Source organism: Rhinatrema bivittatum, chromosome 2 (assembly GCF_901001135.1).
Source record: "Rhinatrema bivittatum chromosome 2, aRhiBiv1.1, whole genome shotgun sequence".
Classification (NCBI taxonomy): domain Eukaryota; kingdom Metazoa; phylum Chordata; class Amphibia; order Gymnophiona; family Rhinatrematidae; genus Rhinatrema; species Rhinatrema bivittatum.
Genome location: NC_042616.1, coordinates 744,763,057 through 744,779,541, shown reverse-complemented (window position 1 = coordinate 744,779,541; position 16,485 = coordinate 744,763,057). Strand labels below are relative to the sequence as shown.

At 41.0% G+C, this 16,485-nt stretch overlaps 1 protein-coding gene across 1 annotated transcript in view; it reads left to right on the top strand.

The window, feature by feature from the left end:
• Positions 1-16,485, top strand: part of CSMD3 (CUB and Sushi multiple domains 3) — a 3,551,396-nt gene that overhangs the window by 256,340 nt on the left and 3,278,571 nt on the right. Inside the window, 1 exon segment of the mRNA XM_029591914.1 lies at positions 9,400-9,622. Coding sequence (XP_029447774.1) covers positions 9,400-9,622 — 223 coding nt within the window.

Here is a 16,485-nt window from a genome sequence, read left to right as displayed (position 1 = left end):
AAACAAACTGAAGAACAAGGGGGTTATAATATGAAGTTGATAAGAAAGAAGTTCAGAAAAAATATGAGAATACACTTTACAGAAAACTGTGGATATCTAGAATAAACTATCAGCAAAGGTAATAGTAACTATGAATAAATTAAAGTATGATTTTTGCAGTTACAGAAATGAGAGATGGAGATAAAGATCAGAATTAGAGGCTTGAGAAAAATCATAGCATATAAAATCCAGTTGACTTATCCAGTAAACCTAGTTGTCCTCTTTTCCTGTTTGCTACCACTTTGGGTGGATAAGCATATAAATTTCCATGAATGTCTTTTTGTTGTCAACATCACCCCTTTATATTTGTCCAGAGCCTGTTATTTATTGATGTTAGTTTTATAACCATGGCCACCCCATTTAGGTTACCTCAGAATTCTTGGAAACCTGATACTTCTGTCCTACTGCTGTAAGGATTGTAATCAAAAAGAGTAAAGAACAAAATTAATTTGAACAGATCGGCAATGTAGATCCATGAAGCTACAAAAGAGAAGGTGAAAGATCAGTCAGCAAGAGCAGATGTAAGGCTACTATATGTTCTCAGGAATAACGGGAATGGAGCATGTGTTAGGGAATGGATAAGGTTGTTAATGTTAGGATCGTGGACCCTTGAGCCATCTGAGACTGCAGGTGTTGCACTGTGGAGACCCACAGTGAGCGTTGCAGCCGGGAGGCAGCACTGAAGAGAGGCTCCAAAGAAGGCTTCACCACTGGAAGTCTGAGGTCCCCCCAGGAGGAGCCCGTAGGGACCCGGACCTCTTGGACTTAGGTGGGCCCCTATGTGACCAAGGATCCAGGAAGCGGCCGAAGAGATGGAAGATGAGGATGGCAGGGCCCAGGAGGCTAGAAGAGTCTTCACCCTTGGAAGCCCGCAGCTCCCTCAGGAGGATCCTATGAGAGCCCGAGCCTCTGGGACTTAGGAAAATCCTATGGGCCAGCAAGAACCAGATACCTGTGGAGGCAGAAGAAGCTGAAGTCAGAGTCCAAGAACAAAGCCGGGTCAGAAGCCAGAAGTCAGAAGTCCAAAGCCAAAACCAGGGGCGGAAGGTGGAATCAGAGTCGATGGACGAAGCCGGGTCAGAAGCCAGAAATCAGAAGTCCGAAGCCAAAACCAGGGGCAGAAGCTGGAATCAGAGTCAATGACGAAGCCGGGTCAGAAGCCAGAAGTCAGAAGTACAAAGTCAGGAACCTGGAGAAGGGAACAGCAACTGGAAGCTCTCAGAAGAGAGGGAACCTCCTTGCAAGGCGAGGCATAGCTGTGACTGCCGGGTTTAAATAACCTGGCAGTGTCTGCCGTCACCGGGAGTCTGTCCCTGTTTCCCCGCTGGCCTCTTTAAATCAGAAGCCTAGGGGGCGGGGCCAGTCGCAGGGGCCAGTTGCAGGGAGAACGCCGTGGTAGGGCGCGTTTCGTGCCTGGGTGGCCGAAGAGAAGGAGTTCCCACTGCCAGATCACGTGGTGAGTGAAGGTCCCAGGGCACGGCCCGGGACCGTAACAGTTAAGTTGCTTGGGAGATAATACTTGTTGGAAAATTGGGTCACTGATGTGGGATGCTATTTATAGCTCTAGAGAAGTTTATTTTAGTATTTGCAAGGATATTTTACATTATTATTGATTTTTTAATTTGTTGCATTTTATACTTGCTTATTCTTCTAATAGTAACAGTATTTGTAATATTTATTTATTTATTTATAAACTTTTATATACCGACATTCGTTAGAACATCACGCCGGTTTACAAACAACTAAAAAAGAATAGAAAATACAATGAACACAGAAAAAGGGGATAGAGGAGCAGGCTAGAAGTGAGGAGATAAAGGTAGCAGTGGGAAAATAAATAATGAGAGAGAGAACAGATAGGAACAAAGCCATTGAGAGATTCATATGTATTGAATTATATCTGTTGATTATTTGTTTTTGGCAGCTTTGAGCATTAACAGTTTACTAAAAAGACAGGGTAAAAATCACAATTTTATGTTATGGGGAAGGACAACTTAACTACACTTGTCAACTAATGGTAAAAAAAGATAAGATATGACCTCCTCTATTCAATCAAACTTATACTGCTGGGAGGTTTTGTTGGTACAGAGAACAGTAGCAAGGACAAGAAAGGGTAATGACCAGAATTAGTGATATAGACTAGGCAACTGGGCTTTTGTGTTAATAGTAATAAATCCACCAACTGCACAACTACCTCAATAAATACAACCTTGCAGTGATCACCAGCCAAATTGACTAGTTCAACCCCTTATTTAATGGCATCTCACTGCATAGAATGAAACGTTTCCAGCTCCTTCAAAGTAACTCTACTAGAATTTTGGTAGGTGCTAACGCAATTGAGCAAATAAAACCAGTACTCCACCATCTACACTGGCTACTAGTCAAAAGTAGGATAACTTTCAAAACTCAAATGGCTTTTCAGTCCAGTCTTCATGCTGAATCTCTATTTCCCCAAACTTAACTCCCTGTACTTCTGATGGAGGACCTGAAGTTATATTTCCTGCTGTTGATCACCACTGTATTTAATTTCAAATGTACTATTTTGTTTTAAATCAATTGTATTCCATCTTGAGGCCAGCCTTGGTAAAAGGCAGAATATCTAATATGAAATGTCAATAAATAAATAATTATTAGAAGTAATCACTGAAAAGTAAGTTCATTTTCTTTTTCTCAAAGCAAAAGTTGGCAAAACAGAATCCAGTCCATTAGGCCTCAGAGCTTCTCTTCCAAATTTAGCTAAGATTGCAGCATAGTCTGTTCATTTGAAAGAATACTGAGGAGGCCATTCTCTGAGAAAATCATCTTGAAATTGTAGTTGCTGGACCACAACATTTAATTATTTCATATTGAGACGGAGGACATAGAAGATTAAGCAGTCATCTCAGCTGACAGCTCATTAGCAAGTAGTCCCAAGTGGTACATTTGTATTCATTGAAGATACTGAATATCTTTCAGCCATAACTTTTATTCTGAATCCTGAATTTAAGTGAACAATTCTGTGTTTCTAGTTGAAAAGTAATTGGCAAAGAAAATGCAACAGTATTGATAACCTGGGCAACATGGAGATGAAATATTATCCAGTTATATCCCATATCGGGGTGAATTTTCAAAACATACAATGTGGAAGGCATCAGCATATAATCCGTATTGTCTAAACAAGTTACATACGGAAGTATATTCACCTTAGTAAGTTCAAGTATGAGTAAATAAAGTGAGAATGTTAGGAGCTTGTCGGGGGTGTGGTTTCAGGTCACTTATAATCACTATTTTAAAAGCAACTTATGCACATGGACCATAACTTTCAACCGGTACACATGCACACATTTGCACACTACTGTCAGCCTGCTCCCAGGTACGCGGCCTTTTATAACATACGTGCACATATGCAAGCATGTTATAAATTAGCCTGGCCATGCGCACATGTGTGCCAAATTTTAAGTGGGCATGCGCACACGTGCATAAATCCCGCTTCTACTGCATAAATCAGGGAATTTTAAAAGGGGCGTGTGCTATTGCCATTCCCCAATTTTACCAATTCATCCCCAGTTCACCCAATTAAGAGATAGGTCCTCCAACCCCCCCCCCCCCCCTGCATTGATAACCTTTACTCTACCTAATTAGCCCTGTCGCTTAAACCTCGCAGATCTGCCTAGTGTTTTTTTTTTATTTTAACTTACATTGCATCCATACCGTAGCAGAAGAAAAGTTATGTGGCAGAGACCCTCAGTTTGTACAACGTCATGTCCGTATTTAAGTGTACATCTTTGAGTCATTCCCCAAATGCCCATGCCTCACCCAGGTCACACCCATGCCCAGCCCCTTTTTGAAAAATTTCAAGCTGTGCATGCAGCGAGAGAATGAATGGAAATAACTTGCTGGTGCGGCATTTACTACACTTAGGGGTAGATTTTTAAAAAGAACCCAGCGCGCACACATGGATGCAATTAAGGAGCAGACTGGAAGGGAACTTCCCTACCTCCTACCCTAACCTCTCTTCCCCTTCCCCTATCCTACCTGCCCCCTATCCCTATCATAGCCCCCCACCCCCCCATTTTTTAACTTACATTTTGCTACTGTAAGAGGAGCAGGAGCGACAAATGGCCGCTGTATCGGGCACCTCTAGCCCTGCCCTGCCCCGCCCATCAGACCGCCCCACTGCTGAGGCCCGGCTCTTGTGCACATAACAGGGGTTATTCATGCAGCCGGGCCCCTTTTAAAATGTGTGCAGCATGCGCAAGGTCCGGCCACGTGCATAACCCTTGTGTTTTACGCGTGCGGGCCAATAAAAATCCGGCCTTTAACCAATGGCAGATTCTTACTCTTCAGAACTCTTTGCCTTAATTAAAGATAATGAAATTGCATTATAAGATGGAATGTAGGGAAAATCATGCAAGGCGATTTAATTTGTGGTTTATTAATTTCCTTATTCCTCGTTAATAATGTCTAAAGATTTGTTACTGAGGTTTTATTCTGAAAAATTATCAATGCCTTCTACTGAGATTCCTGAGATTCTTAAAGTTTATTATTTTCCTTGTAGAGATCTCGGGTCTTAAATGTTACTAACACTACTGAGGATCCCCTGGCAGTGGTAAACAACAGACCCTGAATCATTTCTTTAGATTACAAAATAAGAAGTTTTTGGAGGGAAATTTGGCAATGTTTTCAGAATTTACTAATTCTACTCAGTCTCCATTCAAGTTAGTTCTCCAACAGGGTCAAAGAGTTTTAGAATTGGAAGATTCCTTTTTACCTTGTGTTTCCATTATAAGTGTTACACTAAAATTAAATTGCTGATGTAAAATATATATATTTTATAATCCTATTCAATCAGATATACTTAATTAGGATAAATCCATTTGTTCATAATTAGATGGAGTAGTCATACATAGAACTAGATCTTTTTCCTTTTGATTTTTATTCTTTTTTTGTAGCTTGAACTATAGAAGTCTGAAAGCAGTTAAATTATTATTTTCTGGTTGTTAATTACCTATGTAATCAGTTGTTACTGTTTAATTTCTTCTTTATTGTATTTTTGTATTTTCATTAAAAATACTAATAAATATATTGCAAAACTCCACCACTACCAACACTACCACCATCCAAAGAATATCAGCATATAATGCCTTCATATGCCTGTATTAAAGTTTTGGTCTAGTTGACAAGAAGTCTCTCTTTGTAGGGGTTCTAAATTAGTTTTTTGACTTCTACTCTATCCCTCACATGCTCATCCCTGTTCCTGCTTTTCTTAAATCTTCCAATGGTATAGCTCAGATGTTGATAGATCAAATTATTTGGTAGCATAAGGTATTTTTCCAAATCTTTTCCACATGGAAACTGACACAGTGATTATTCATTGTAATAACTGTGGTGTTCTTGCGAAAACCAGACCATCTAGAAGCTCAGCACTTGCCCCATTTATATTCAACTATTGGCTGTGACATAGACAACAGAAGAATGACATTTGAGCTGATATCAATGATGAAGAAAGATACCTAATGTACACAATTTCCCAAAGCACTATCAAAAATCTTAAGACAGAAAACTATTGGGCTACTCTTCTGTTAAAGACATTAATTTGGGGGGCACATTTGAAATGAAAAAAAAAAAAATAAAGGTTAAGGCGGCAACTTTAAAATGAATGTGTGGACACCCATACATGTGTGTATGGTTGATTGAGCGCACATACACTTGAATTTTAAATTGGACATGCAATTATGCACATTTAATTTTAAATATACCTACTGTGCATAAGTGTGTTCCAAATTTTAAGTAGTTACTCAAGAAAACAAGTTTCACTTATCTTCCTTATGACTTTCTCAGTTTCAACATGCACAGGTAAGCGGATTTTAAACTATGTCCACGTGAAGGCCATTCCTAGTTTTACCAATTAGCCCACATGTTTTCCCACATTCCTAGTTTTACCAGTTAATCCACATGTTTGTCTGTCTCAAAGTCATTCATACCCCTCTGGTTCTTCAGCCTGCACTCCCCTCAGTTGACATAGACCCCTCACCCAGCCTAAACAGAGATTTATGCAGACTTACACCTTATCAAGAGAAGAAGTAAACATGTGCGACTAACAACCTACTGTGTGCTTTGGCTGCCAGATTTAAAATATAGATTTACATGCATAAGTCTTGGCCCTGTGCCAGAATTCCTCTGACATGCCCCCAACTCTGACCTATTTTTGTAGCTCACACACACAGACATATACGCACATAATTTGTGGCTTTCAAAATATGTTGCTTACATATGGCCCATATACTCACCTATATGGACCTTTTAATGCAAGTAACATTTTTAAAATTTACCCCTATATGTCGACCAGAGCCCTCAACTAACAAGAAATCCACTTGATTCTTAGTGCATTTAGAGAAGAAACAAAGGACTGTGAAAATGATGTTAATAACTTAACATTCACTTGGGATCAAATGACCTGGCTAGCAATTGAGTCAATGTAGTACAGAGGGAAATCTAGAATTTAGGGCACAATCTTAAACACCTGGCAAGGATCATTGCTTTCTAAGAGGTATTGCCTGTTCATGGTAAGGAACAAGAACATCTATGTCATATATCTTCAATACATGACTCAAATCATGGTGCAAAGAAGAATGAATTAGATATATTAGGGGGATGGGGCCATATATGGAGCAATAAAAAGTAATACTGAAATATTGGACTATATCTCTCTGTCTCAGGAAAATGATTCTTATGTTTGGAATTCATATCATATATTGATAGGTGTTTAAATTAGAGCAGGGGGTGGTGGACATAAGCTAATTGATTTAATCTGTCACCCCCAACAAACAAAAGGAGTCTGCAGGGAAAATGCAGAAAGTGAGGAGTTCTCTATTCTACTCTGGGAGAACAGGATAGAAGAAAGCAAGTGTGTGTTAGGAATTGTGGATCCTTGGCCTGAGGTGGGGTTGTTGCTACATTAAGGATTGCGCCCCACAGGTGCCCACCATCAGGAGGCGAGGCTGGCCGGGAAAAGAGGCAAGCTGGGACTTCACCTGTACCGACCCTCGATCCCCACAGGTTGAGCCCTCGGGTGCCAGTGCCGGCAGGACTTAGGTGCACCTCTGTGTGGCTGCTCCCAGAGAGGGTAGGCGAGTGGGTGCAAAGAGTGTCAGAGAGGTTAGGCACAGTTCGAGACAGGAACATTCTCGGAGGGAGGAGGAGAAAGAGTCTCAAGGAGGGCAAGGCCACTGCAGCTGTGAAGGGAGTAGAGCAGGACCACGAGGGAGTGGCCTCGAGATGAGGAGGTGCAGGTGCAGAGACACTAACTGTAGTATGCTGAATAAGGGCTAGAGCGGGAAACCCACTGTAGCTGGTATCTGGAGAGAAGCAGCACAGGGGAGTGCCCCGAAGAGCGGGGAGCAGACACACAGTCTGGTGGAGCACTGCGCTGAGCCAAGTCTTGATGAGAAGAGGCACTGTAGCAAAGTCCTGAAGGAGAAGTGCCGTGGGGATCCAAAGGAGAAGAGGGTACTGCAGAAGGGACTCACAAGTAAGATAGCACTGAGCTTGGCCCCGAGGAGCGGGAAGCGCTAAAGAGAGTCCAGATGAAGCAGCGCTGAGCCAGGGCCCGAGGAGTGGGAGCGTTGAGAGATAGTCTGGGTGAAGTGGCACTGAACCTGGCCCCGAGGAGCAGAAAGCGCTGGGAGAGAGTCCAGGTGAAGTAGCGCTGAGCCAGGATCCGTGGAGCGGGAAGCACTGAGGCAGGAACCCGGAAGGAGAAGCGCAGAGATCCAAAGACAGGAACAACTGGTCAGTGGAAAAGGAACTGGCACCAAAAAGAACCAAGGAACTCGTTGCCAAGTCAGTTAGTGGCGACTAGAGGTGAAGCTTAATTACTCTGAGCCAGAGATGTCATCAGCCTGGAGTTCCCGCCATTGGCCCTTTAAAGAGAGGAGAGATGACGAGCGTGCATGCCTAGAGAGGTCCAGGATAGGAACGCTAGTTGGTGGTATCCCAGCCACCATGTGGAGTGCAGGGATCCAGGAGAAATATGGAGGCAGCGACTGGCCATCACCGTGAGAGTACCAGGGGTAGAAACCCAAACATGACATGACATGAGTTGGGCCTGCTGCGGGCGGCCGCAGCTGGCAGTCATAACAGTGTGAAGTTATAGAAAGTTTAAATCAGCAAAGGGGAAATAGTTGGAAAGCTCTGAAGAAAAATTCTCATAGTCTATGCAACTAAATTCTGGATCTTCCTGTCCTAATGGTAGAGTTGGACTTGGATATTTCTCCTATCATAGAGATGTGGTACAGTGAGTCTCGTGAATGGGATGTGGCCATACCAGTTTATTATCTATTTAGGAAAGAAAAAGTTGACAGAAAATGAGATAGGAGAGCCTTTTATGTAAAAAATGATATCATAGCAATGGAAATACAGGGGATTTGGGGAATAGAGTAGGTGTTGTAGAAACAGGAGATGGCATGTCCATCTACAGTGGTGTGATCTCAAACAGAAAAAAATGGATGGAAAACTAGCTTTAAGACATGAAAAATGTTGCAATGGTGGTGGTGGTGGTGTTGGGGGAATTGGTGGAAGATTTTAATATATATATGGAGAGAGTCAAGAACACCATTCGTTCATCACTGATTCCTCCTGCTTTTTAAGTGTCACATGTATTCAGCACACACACATTTTAGATTAGGCTGTCTTATAATATACTTCATACATAAGTATGAGTGTTACTGCATACAAACACAGAGGGTCAATTTTTTAATTATATGAGGGGCTTTCATTTTGAATGCCCCAAGTGTCATTTTTTTCTCCTCCTCTTTTTTGATGCAGATAAACTACCTACTCTGTGCGAAGCACAGCAAATTTCTCCTAGAGTGAGGGAGGGCAACATTACAGTTGGGCATTTCACAAGGGTAAGCAATTGTTTACTATATACAATTGTTTACTATATACAATTGTCTTAAGGTCTCTGCTGCTGAAGTGTCAACCAAATCATTACAGTTTAATATGTCATGAAGAATTGTTCTTGTTCTTTAGGGCCATGTGAACAGAATTAAAACTATCTTGTAGCTGATAGTAAATGTGTTGTTGTTTAGCAAAGAATGACAAAATATATAAAACAGATAATGAAGTATAGAGAAGGAGTTCACTCTTGAATTTATTTCAGGTCTGGAGCTGCTTGAAAGCATAGGACTAAAAAGAGGATAGTAATATTAAGTAGTGTTTTTATTTTTCTTAAGATGGCTAAGATGCTGTAGCTTCAGATAAAGTGTGCAGTGGCAGTATATTATTCTCAAACTGCCGAAAGTTTCTGTTTGTGCAGATCTTATACTTGTGTTATGTGTATTTTTTTTATTGTGTTAAATATGTACTCTTTTAAATTTGCAGGATTTATTTATACATGTGGTGGAACACTAAAAGGACTCAACGGCACAATAGAAAGTCCTGGCTTTCCATATGGATATCCAAATGGTGCAAATTGTACGTGGGTTATAGTAGCAGAAGAACGGAACAGAATACAGCTTGCTTTTCAATCCTTCGCATTAGAAGAGGAATATGATTATTTATCATTGTATGATGGGCATCCTCACCCTACAAACTTTAGGACAAGGCAAGTGATATTAATGGTTCAATTTCTTTTTTCCATTTTAAGGTCATAGTATTTGCTATATGTTATGACGTCAGATATTTTCAACTGAAACTCAAATGTTTTTTTTTTTAATTTTTTTGTCCAGCAATGCCAATATACTAAAGTGTGTCAAATTTCACAATGTCCAAGTCATTTGAAGACTGAAACGTATGTGCATATGTTGGGCTCAGGCACAGTATTTTATTTTCTATGTGCGAAGTGGACATTGCAGAATTTTATTTTTTTTTTGGCTTTAATGTAGCAAGCTAATTTACAACAAAATGGCAAAAATCAGTCCTGAGAATGGCACCAAAATGATGAAACTGATCTTCAGGACTCCACTGCCATTTCTAACATACCATGAGGCATGGCAGATGCGAGCAGGCATCACTCTTACATTTTTTCAGCTTGGGATGCCGCAGAAGGGAGAAAGATGGGAGTATGAGAGGCCCTCAGCCCCAGCAAAGTTTTTTGGGGGGAGGGGTGGTTTAAAGGGGCCCAGGCAACCCTGGCTGGCTCAGTTCACCTCAACTAGGTAGGCCCATGGGATTATTTTGCCAGGCAGGAGGGAGGTGGGAAATGCCCAGGAAAGACCCGGCTGAACCTGACCTGGGCTTTAAAACTGTCTGAGGGATATGAGAGTGGAAGGAGGGCCTTAGGGAGACATTTTTTGTCTTTCTTTTTGTTTTGATTTAGTTATTTTGTAAATGTTTATTTCAATTTAGAAAATGAATCAAACCAAAATAATCATTAAATAAACCAAACATTTTAAAAAGCCCTGAAATGAAAAAAAAAATCTGAAAAAAAAATCTTGGGCCTGCATATTTCTAATGGGAAATCCTTAATGATCTCACTCTGGAAAGTAACATAGGTGTGGATGGCACCCTGGGGCATAGCAAAGGGATCTAGGGTAAGAATAATCAGATGGAATAAACAGAGTATGCTTTTCTCACCAAGTCCTGCTGAGTACCTTCACGTGATGACCTTGATGCATAATATCTAAACAACATCTCAGCTACTACTATTGAAGTATGACAAGAAGGAAAAAGAAAATTTCATACTGGCTGCACATTATCCAGGATAAAAATGTCTACGTACTAGGGCTAATGATGGTGGTAGCGATAGTGCTGAATCTTCAAGCAAAGATAAAACCCCTGGTGTAGCTATGGGTCATGATGAAGTTTTTCATGGACCCACTGCAGCAGCCAATAAACCACAGAAGCTAATGAAAAAAATTAAGATCATCTACTACAAGGTGGACCCCTGAAGATAAAAAAAAAGGAGATGATGTACTGCTATTTTTATGCCTGAAATCCCAGTTTTAAATCTTGGGATTACACAGAAGGAACCTGCAAAAAAAAAATGGAAGAAAGAGTAATTATACTGAAGAACAATTTGTAAAAGGCAACAGAGAAAGCATTAGATCTTTATTTTGCCAGATCATGGCACATAAATACTTCAGTGGCAACATCTTAAAACAACTGAAGGATGAAGCTGAAAAAAAAATGAAATGTAGATAGGAAATCTAAGGGAGAAAATAATATCACAATAAATGTTCCAGAGACCAGTGTAAAACAGGCTGGGAAGAAAAGGAAAAAGGAAAACAATGAGGCACCCAAACAAGTAAGGACCACCAGAATAGGGGTGCCTGAGCAGCAGGCGGAGGTGGGGGAGACAAATGGAGTGATGTCGCTGGGGTATGGAGTTAAATTGTCACGACAATTAAAGAGTACAACAGTAAAACAATACCACAGTGCAAAATAAGCCGGGAAGAAGAACAAGAAGGAGAAGAGCAAATAAAGACTAAAGGAGTAAGGGTGTCCAAGCAGTCAGAGAAGCTGGGAAGGCAAATGATAGGGAATGTCACGGGATGCATTATAGGGGGAGGTGGATGGAGTGGGGCAAGCCAAGAGGCATGATCATGATAGGAAAGAGGAGATGGAAACATTGACTGTTGGTCTACAGGTTGAGAATAGGACTGCTGGGGTCATGGAGAGGGAAAGACTACTAAAAGTAAATTTAACAACCTTACAGGGTTATTCATGAAACTGCATTATTGTGATAACACCCATGACAATGGCATAACACATGTATTAATGCCAAAACGCACGAGATAATCGCGGTACCGCATGGTGAAAATTAGGGATGTGTAATGTTTTTTCTGAATTAGGCAATTTCCATGAAATTGCCTAATTTGGAATGGTTCGGGAGAACTGAAAACAATTGAATTTTTTCCGAAATTTCAGAAAAAAATCATTTTCGAGTTAGTGTGCGCTAACTCCCTGTTAGTGCGCAATAACTTTTCCACATCAGTGTGCACTAATGGGAGTTAGCGCGTACTAACTCCCATTAGTGCGCAATAACCCGAAAATTTGTGCCCCCAAAAAAAAAAAACCCGAACTGCGGGAAAAATGAAATTCCTGTGGGGGGGAGGGGGGGGCTCTGAAATGAAGCCCAACATGAAATTCTAACCCGAAGCACATCTCTAGTGCAAATGCAAATTTTTGAAAGGGGTGGGATTGGGGAGGGATTAGGGCAGGATTAATGAAAATGAGGGGCATTATCACACTGTGCAATAGCATGCATTACACTATCACATGTTTTTAATGCCCAACATAACTACACCTTTTTCCTGGCATTAAGCTGCGCAATATGCCCAAAATGGCCATAATGCATTTTGAGAATGGCTGTAATGCAATTTGCGCTAAAGATTGTATATTACAATTCAGCCATTTCTGAGCTTAGGGAGAGGGAGTGGAGTGGACTGGAGTACAGAGAGAGAAAGAGAGAGAGAGACTTTTGGGATGCCTTCACAGTATTCAACTATTTATATCACTATAGGAGGGCCAGGTTTTGGGGCCAGTTTGACATGTAGCGTGAGGTGTACAAACAGCACAGTACACTTTGGTGAAGATTTGACATCATTTAGAGTGAGGAAAGTCTCACAAAGATGAGATTTCTCTCACCCTAGCTTGATTGACTGTATAACAGGGTACCATCAAGGTAGGGTGAGAGAACACTGTAGAAATCTCATCTTTGTGAGACTTTCCTCATTCCAAATGACGTCAAATCTTCACCGAGGTGTACTGTGCTGTTTGTATGTCTCTCTCTGCATAACGAACTGGCCCCAAAACCCTAAACCACCACCAAAACCTCACCTTCACTTACTAGCTGGCCCTCCTAAGGTGATATAAATAATGTTATACTGTGAAGCTCTTATAAAAAGTCTCTCTCTGTCTCTCTGTCTCTCTCTCTCTCTCTCTCTCTCTCTCTCTCAACAACTTTGTGTGGTGAAGATTCTGAGATGACATTTGGCTTGGACAAATGTGTTAAGTTGATTTTCCTTAAAGAAAAATTGCATTGAAAACATTTTCCTGACTAAAGAGTGCAATATAAAGATATTAGAACAGGAAAGTAAATATTTAAGAGGGTGGAAAAATTCAACATAAAGTATTGAGAGAAAAAATCAGTAAGAGTTTAATAGGTGAATGAAGCTGATACTAAAGAGTTTCTTACAATCATGAAATAAAATATTTAACAGCTTGCAGCTCTTGCATTATCGTGAAACAGTAGACTGGCTTCATAAATATCTTGAGGAATTGCACATAAAAACAAGAAAGCTCCTTATTGCCCTTCAGGTAATGTATAAGAACTAGTGCATGCCAAAATTATACATTTCTAGAGCTTATTGAAATTGATTACACCTATAGAGCTACCATAGTATGACTTTAAGCTTACTTAATGTCATCAATGGACCTAAATGCTAAAACAGTGCAGAAGTACGAAAGCGAGAAAGCATCCTTAGTCTCAGACCTTAAGCTAGGACAATTGCTCTTGCAATTAGAGGGAATGACTTAAAACCCACTAGATTAAGAAGGTAAAGAAGCTCAAGGTACAGAATTAACAAGGCAAGAGAAGAAATACTTTAAAGAATCAGATCAGCAAACAAGGAATGATAATTGCAAGAAGCATAAATACAGTGGAAAGTACAGAGAGCTACTTCAGCATCCCTACTTAGATCAATAATGGTTAAGAAGAGGTGACTTCAAACCTATGGATGAGAGACTAGTAATTGCAGCACAGGATAGTAGACTATGGATGAGATGGTTCACAGCCAACATCTAAAAGACTGCTAAAATGGACAAATGTAGATTCTATGGGACAGAACTGGAAATGGTAATTCATCTCATCGCTGGATGTGATGTGCTGATGTCAGAAGGCTTATATAGAGAGAGACGTAACAAAGTTGCACAGCTTATTTATTGGAAGTTGTGTAAACATTACAACAAAGATTGAACAAACATTCGGAGCATAATCCTAATAGAATAGAGAAGAATGAAGAAGTTGTGATCACCTGTGTTGTTCCTATTCTCACCACAGGAAGATCAATGCACCCCCCCCCCCCCCCCCCAGATATTGTGGTAAAGGAAAAGAAAAAAAAAAGAATGGCCTTGCTGATAGAGGGTCAGTACTCAGTGACTATTCTGAAGATCATATGGAGAAAGCAAAGTTTATTAAATACCAAGATATGCAATCAGAGACCAAGAAAATATGGCAGAAAGATACAGAAATAACACCAATCATATTGGATGCCATTGGTCTGATTAAGAAGAATTTTCAAGTGGATCTTGATATGTTGCCTGTTAAGATTATGAACTGCAGAAGGAAACTATCTTTGATATAATGCAAGTACTCAGAAGGGCAATAGCAGTAAATTTGAGAGATTGAGATCATCCCCAACATACCTTAGCTTATGAATGAGGTTCATTCAAGTCAAGGTATGAGCAAAATAAAGCCATTTGGAAAAAATGCCCACCCAAAGCTGATACATATCCAGAAGCCCTTTAAAAATGCCATGGAAGATCTCATTTCTTCAAAAACATCTCTGTGTAATTTGCTCACCCTTGTCAACATTCTGTAATCTACTGAAGTTAGAAGATTTCTAGTAGGAACAGGAACTGTCAGGAGAGGTGTAGCTGTTCATGGTCTCCTTGCAGCAGCAGGTGCAAGATAGGCTGAAATGAAATCCCTCACACAGAAGGATACTTATAAATTAGCCATGATGTGTGGCTCATGGGTTAAAGGGAATATTCCATCTGATATGACCCTTTCATTATGTGTAAGGAGATGTTGTTGTCCAGGGTTTTGGAACATGAGTGACAGAGGAAGATGGAGAGTGGGGATATAGAAAAGGAAAGAATGCACATTGCACAGAGTAGTGTCAGCCATAGCAGCACCCTGTCTGCTTCCACTGTCTCCCCACCTTTATCTACCTGGCCCCTCCTCTCCTGTGGCCAAGGTAGAACATTCTCTTTTGAAAAGCACCATAGGTACAACATTTTTCAGAAGAGATTAAATTCCCCCAGCAAAGAAGACAGTATCACAAATATCAGTCATATGTTATCTGGCAGAGCTTATAGAAGATGAGATCACAGATCCATTCGTATAAAAAACACTCAAGACTTTAAAGTGGCAGGACCTTTCCAAAGTGGTCCAGCATCTCTTGTACAGCCCACTAACCAGTGTATTCAAAGAATAGGGGATATTGTGAATCCACATTGATCAAGGATGTTGAGTTTTCAGGAATTTCCATGTGAGTGGCAGGAAGACTACATGTACTAGGGATGTGCAGCAGGGACGGATACGTTCGATTCAATATTCATATTCGTCGGGACCCAAATCCGTTACATCCGTTTTCAGGGGATCCTGATTTGTCCATTAGTTACATATGGTATTCGTTTCCCATTAAATTAAAAAAAAAAACATCTCAACCCTTTAAATTTAATTAACTACAACCCCCTACCCTCCTGACCCCCCCAAGACTTGCCAAAAGTCCCTGGTGGTCCAGCGGGGGTCCTGGAGCATTCTCCTGCACTCGGGATATTGGCTGCTGGGATTCAAAACGGCACCGATAGTCTTTGCCCTTACTATGCCACAAGGGCTACTGGTGCCATTGGTCGGCCCCTGTCACATGGTAGGAGCACAAGATGGCACCGGCCATCCATTGCTCCTAGCATGTGACAGGGGCCCACCAATGGCAACGGTAGCCTCTGTGAAATAGTAAGGGCAAAGGCTATTGGTGCCATTTCGAATACCGGCAGCCGACAGCCCGAGTGCAGGAGATCACTCCAGGACCCCCGCTGGACCACTAGGGACTTTTGGCAAGTCTTGGGGGGTCAGGAGGGTGGGGGTTTTATTCGTTAGTGTTACGTTACTTTCGTGGGGGTTTGCCATACGTTTTGGAACCCCACGAATGCAACAAATATGGACCTATACATTGCGGATTGCACATTAGTTCAAAATTAATGCACATCCCTAATGTGTACTGTCAGTTACAGAAAACCAATGCCTCTGTACGTAATATTAGCTCTCAGCACCTTGCTCTGAGTGCATTGATTGCAGGTGTCTTTCTTGTCACTGCTGCTGTGCTGGACTGCCCACTCCTCAAGCCCTATTTCTCTCCTGGTTCTGTGCCTTCCATTTTTTGTGTACCACTCTAGGATACTAGCCAAGTTCTCATGCATTGCTTTTCTATTGTTTATACTGGGATGTTTTCTCCTCATAAAGAAATAAAAGTAAAATATGAAAAATAAAATGTAATTTTCTCCTCCCAGGCTACCTATTTCCAGGTTAGCAGTGTTCTTTGCTGTTCCCTTGTACCACTCTAGGATCTCAGCCTAGATCTACCACTCTGCTTCTCTGTTGGTTATACTGGGTTATTTTGACCCCAAAAAGAAAAAAATGTAAGAAAAAAAAATGCAAGTTTCTTCTTTTAATCTACCTCTTATCTGTTGTATGCCTTGCAGTTTTAGTCTGCTACTGTTAATCCCAATCTGTTCCTGGTC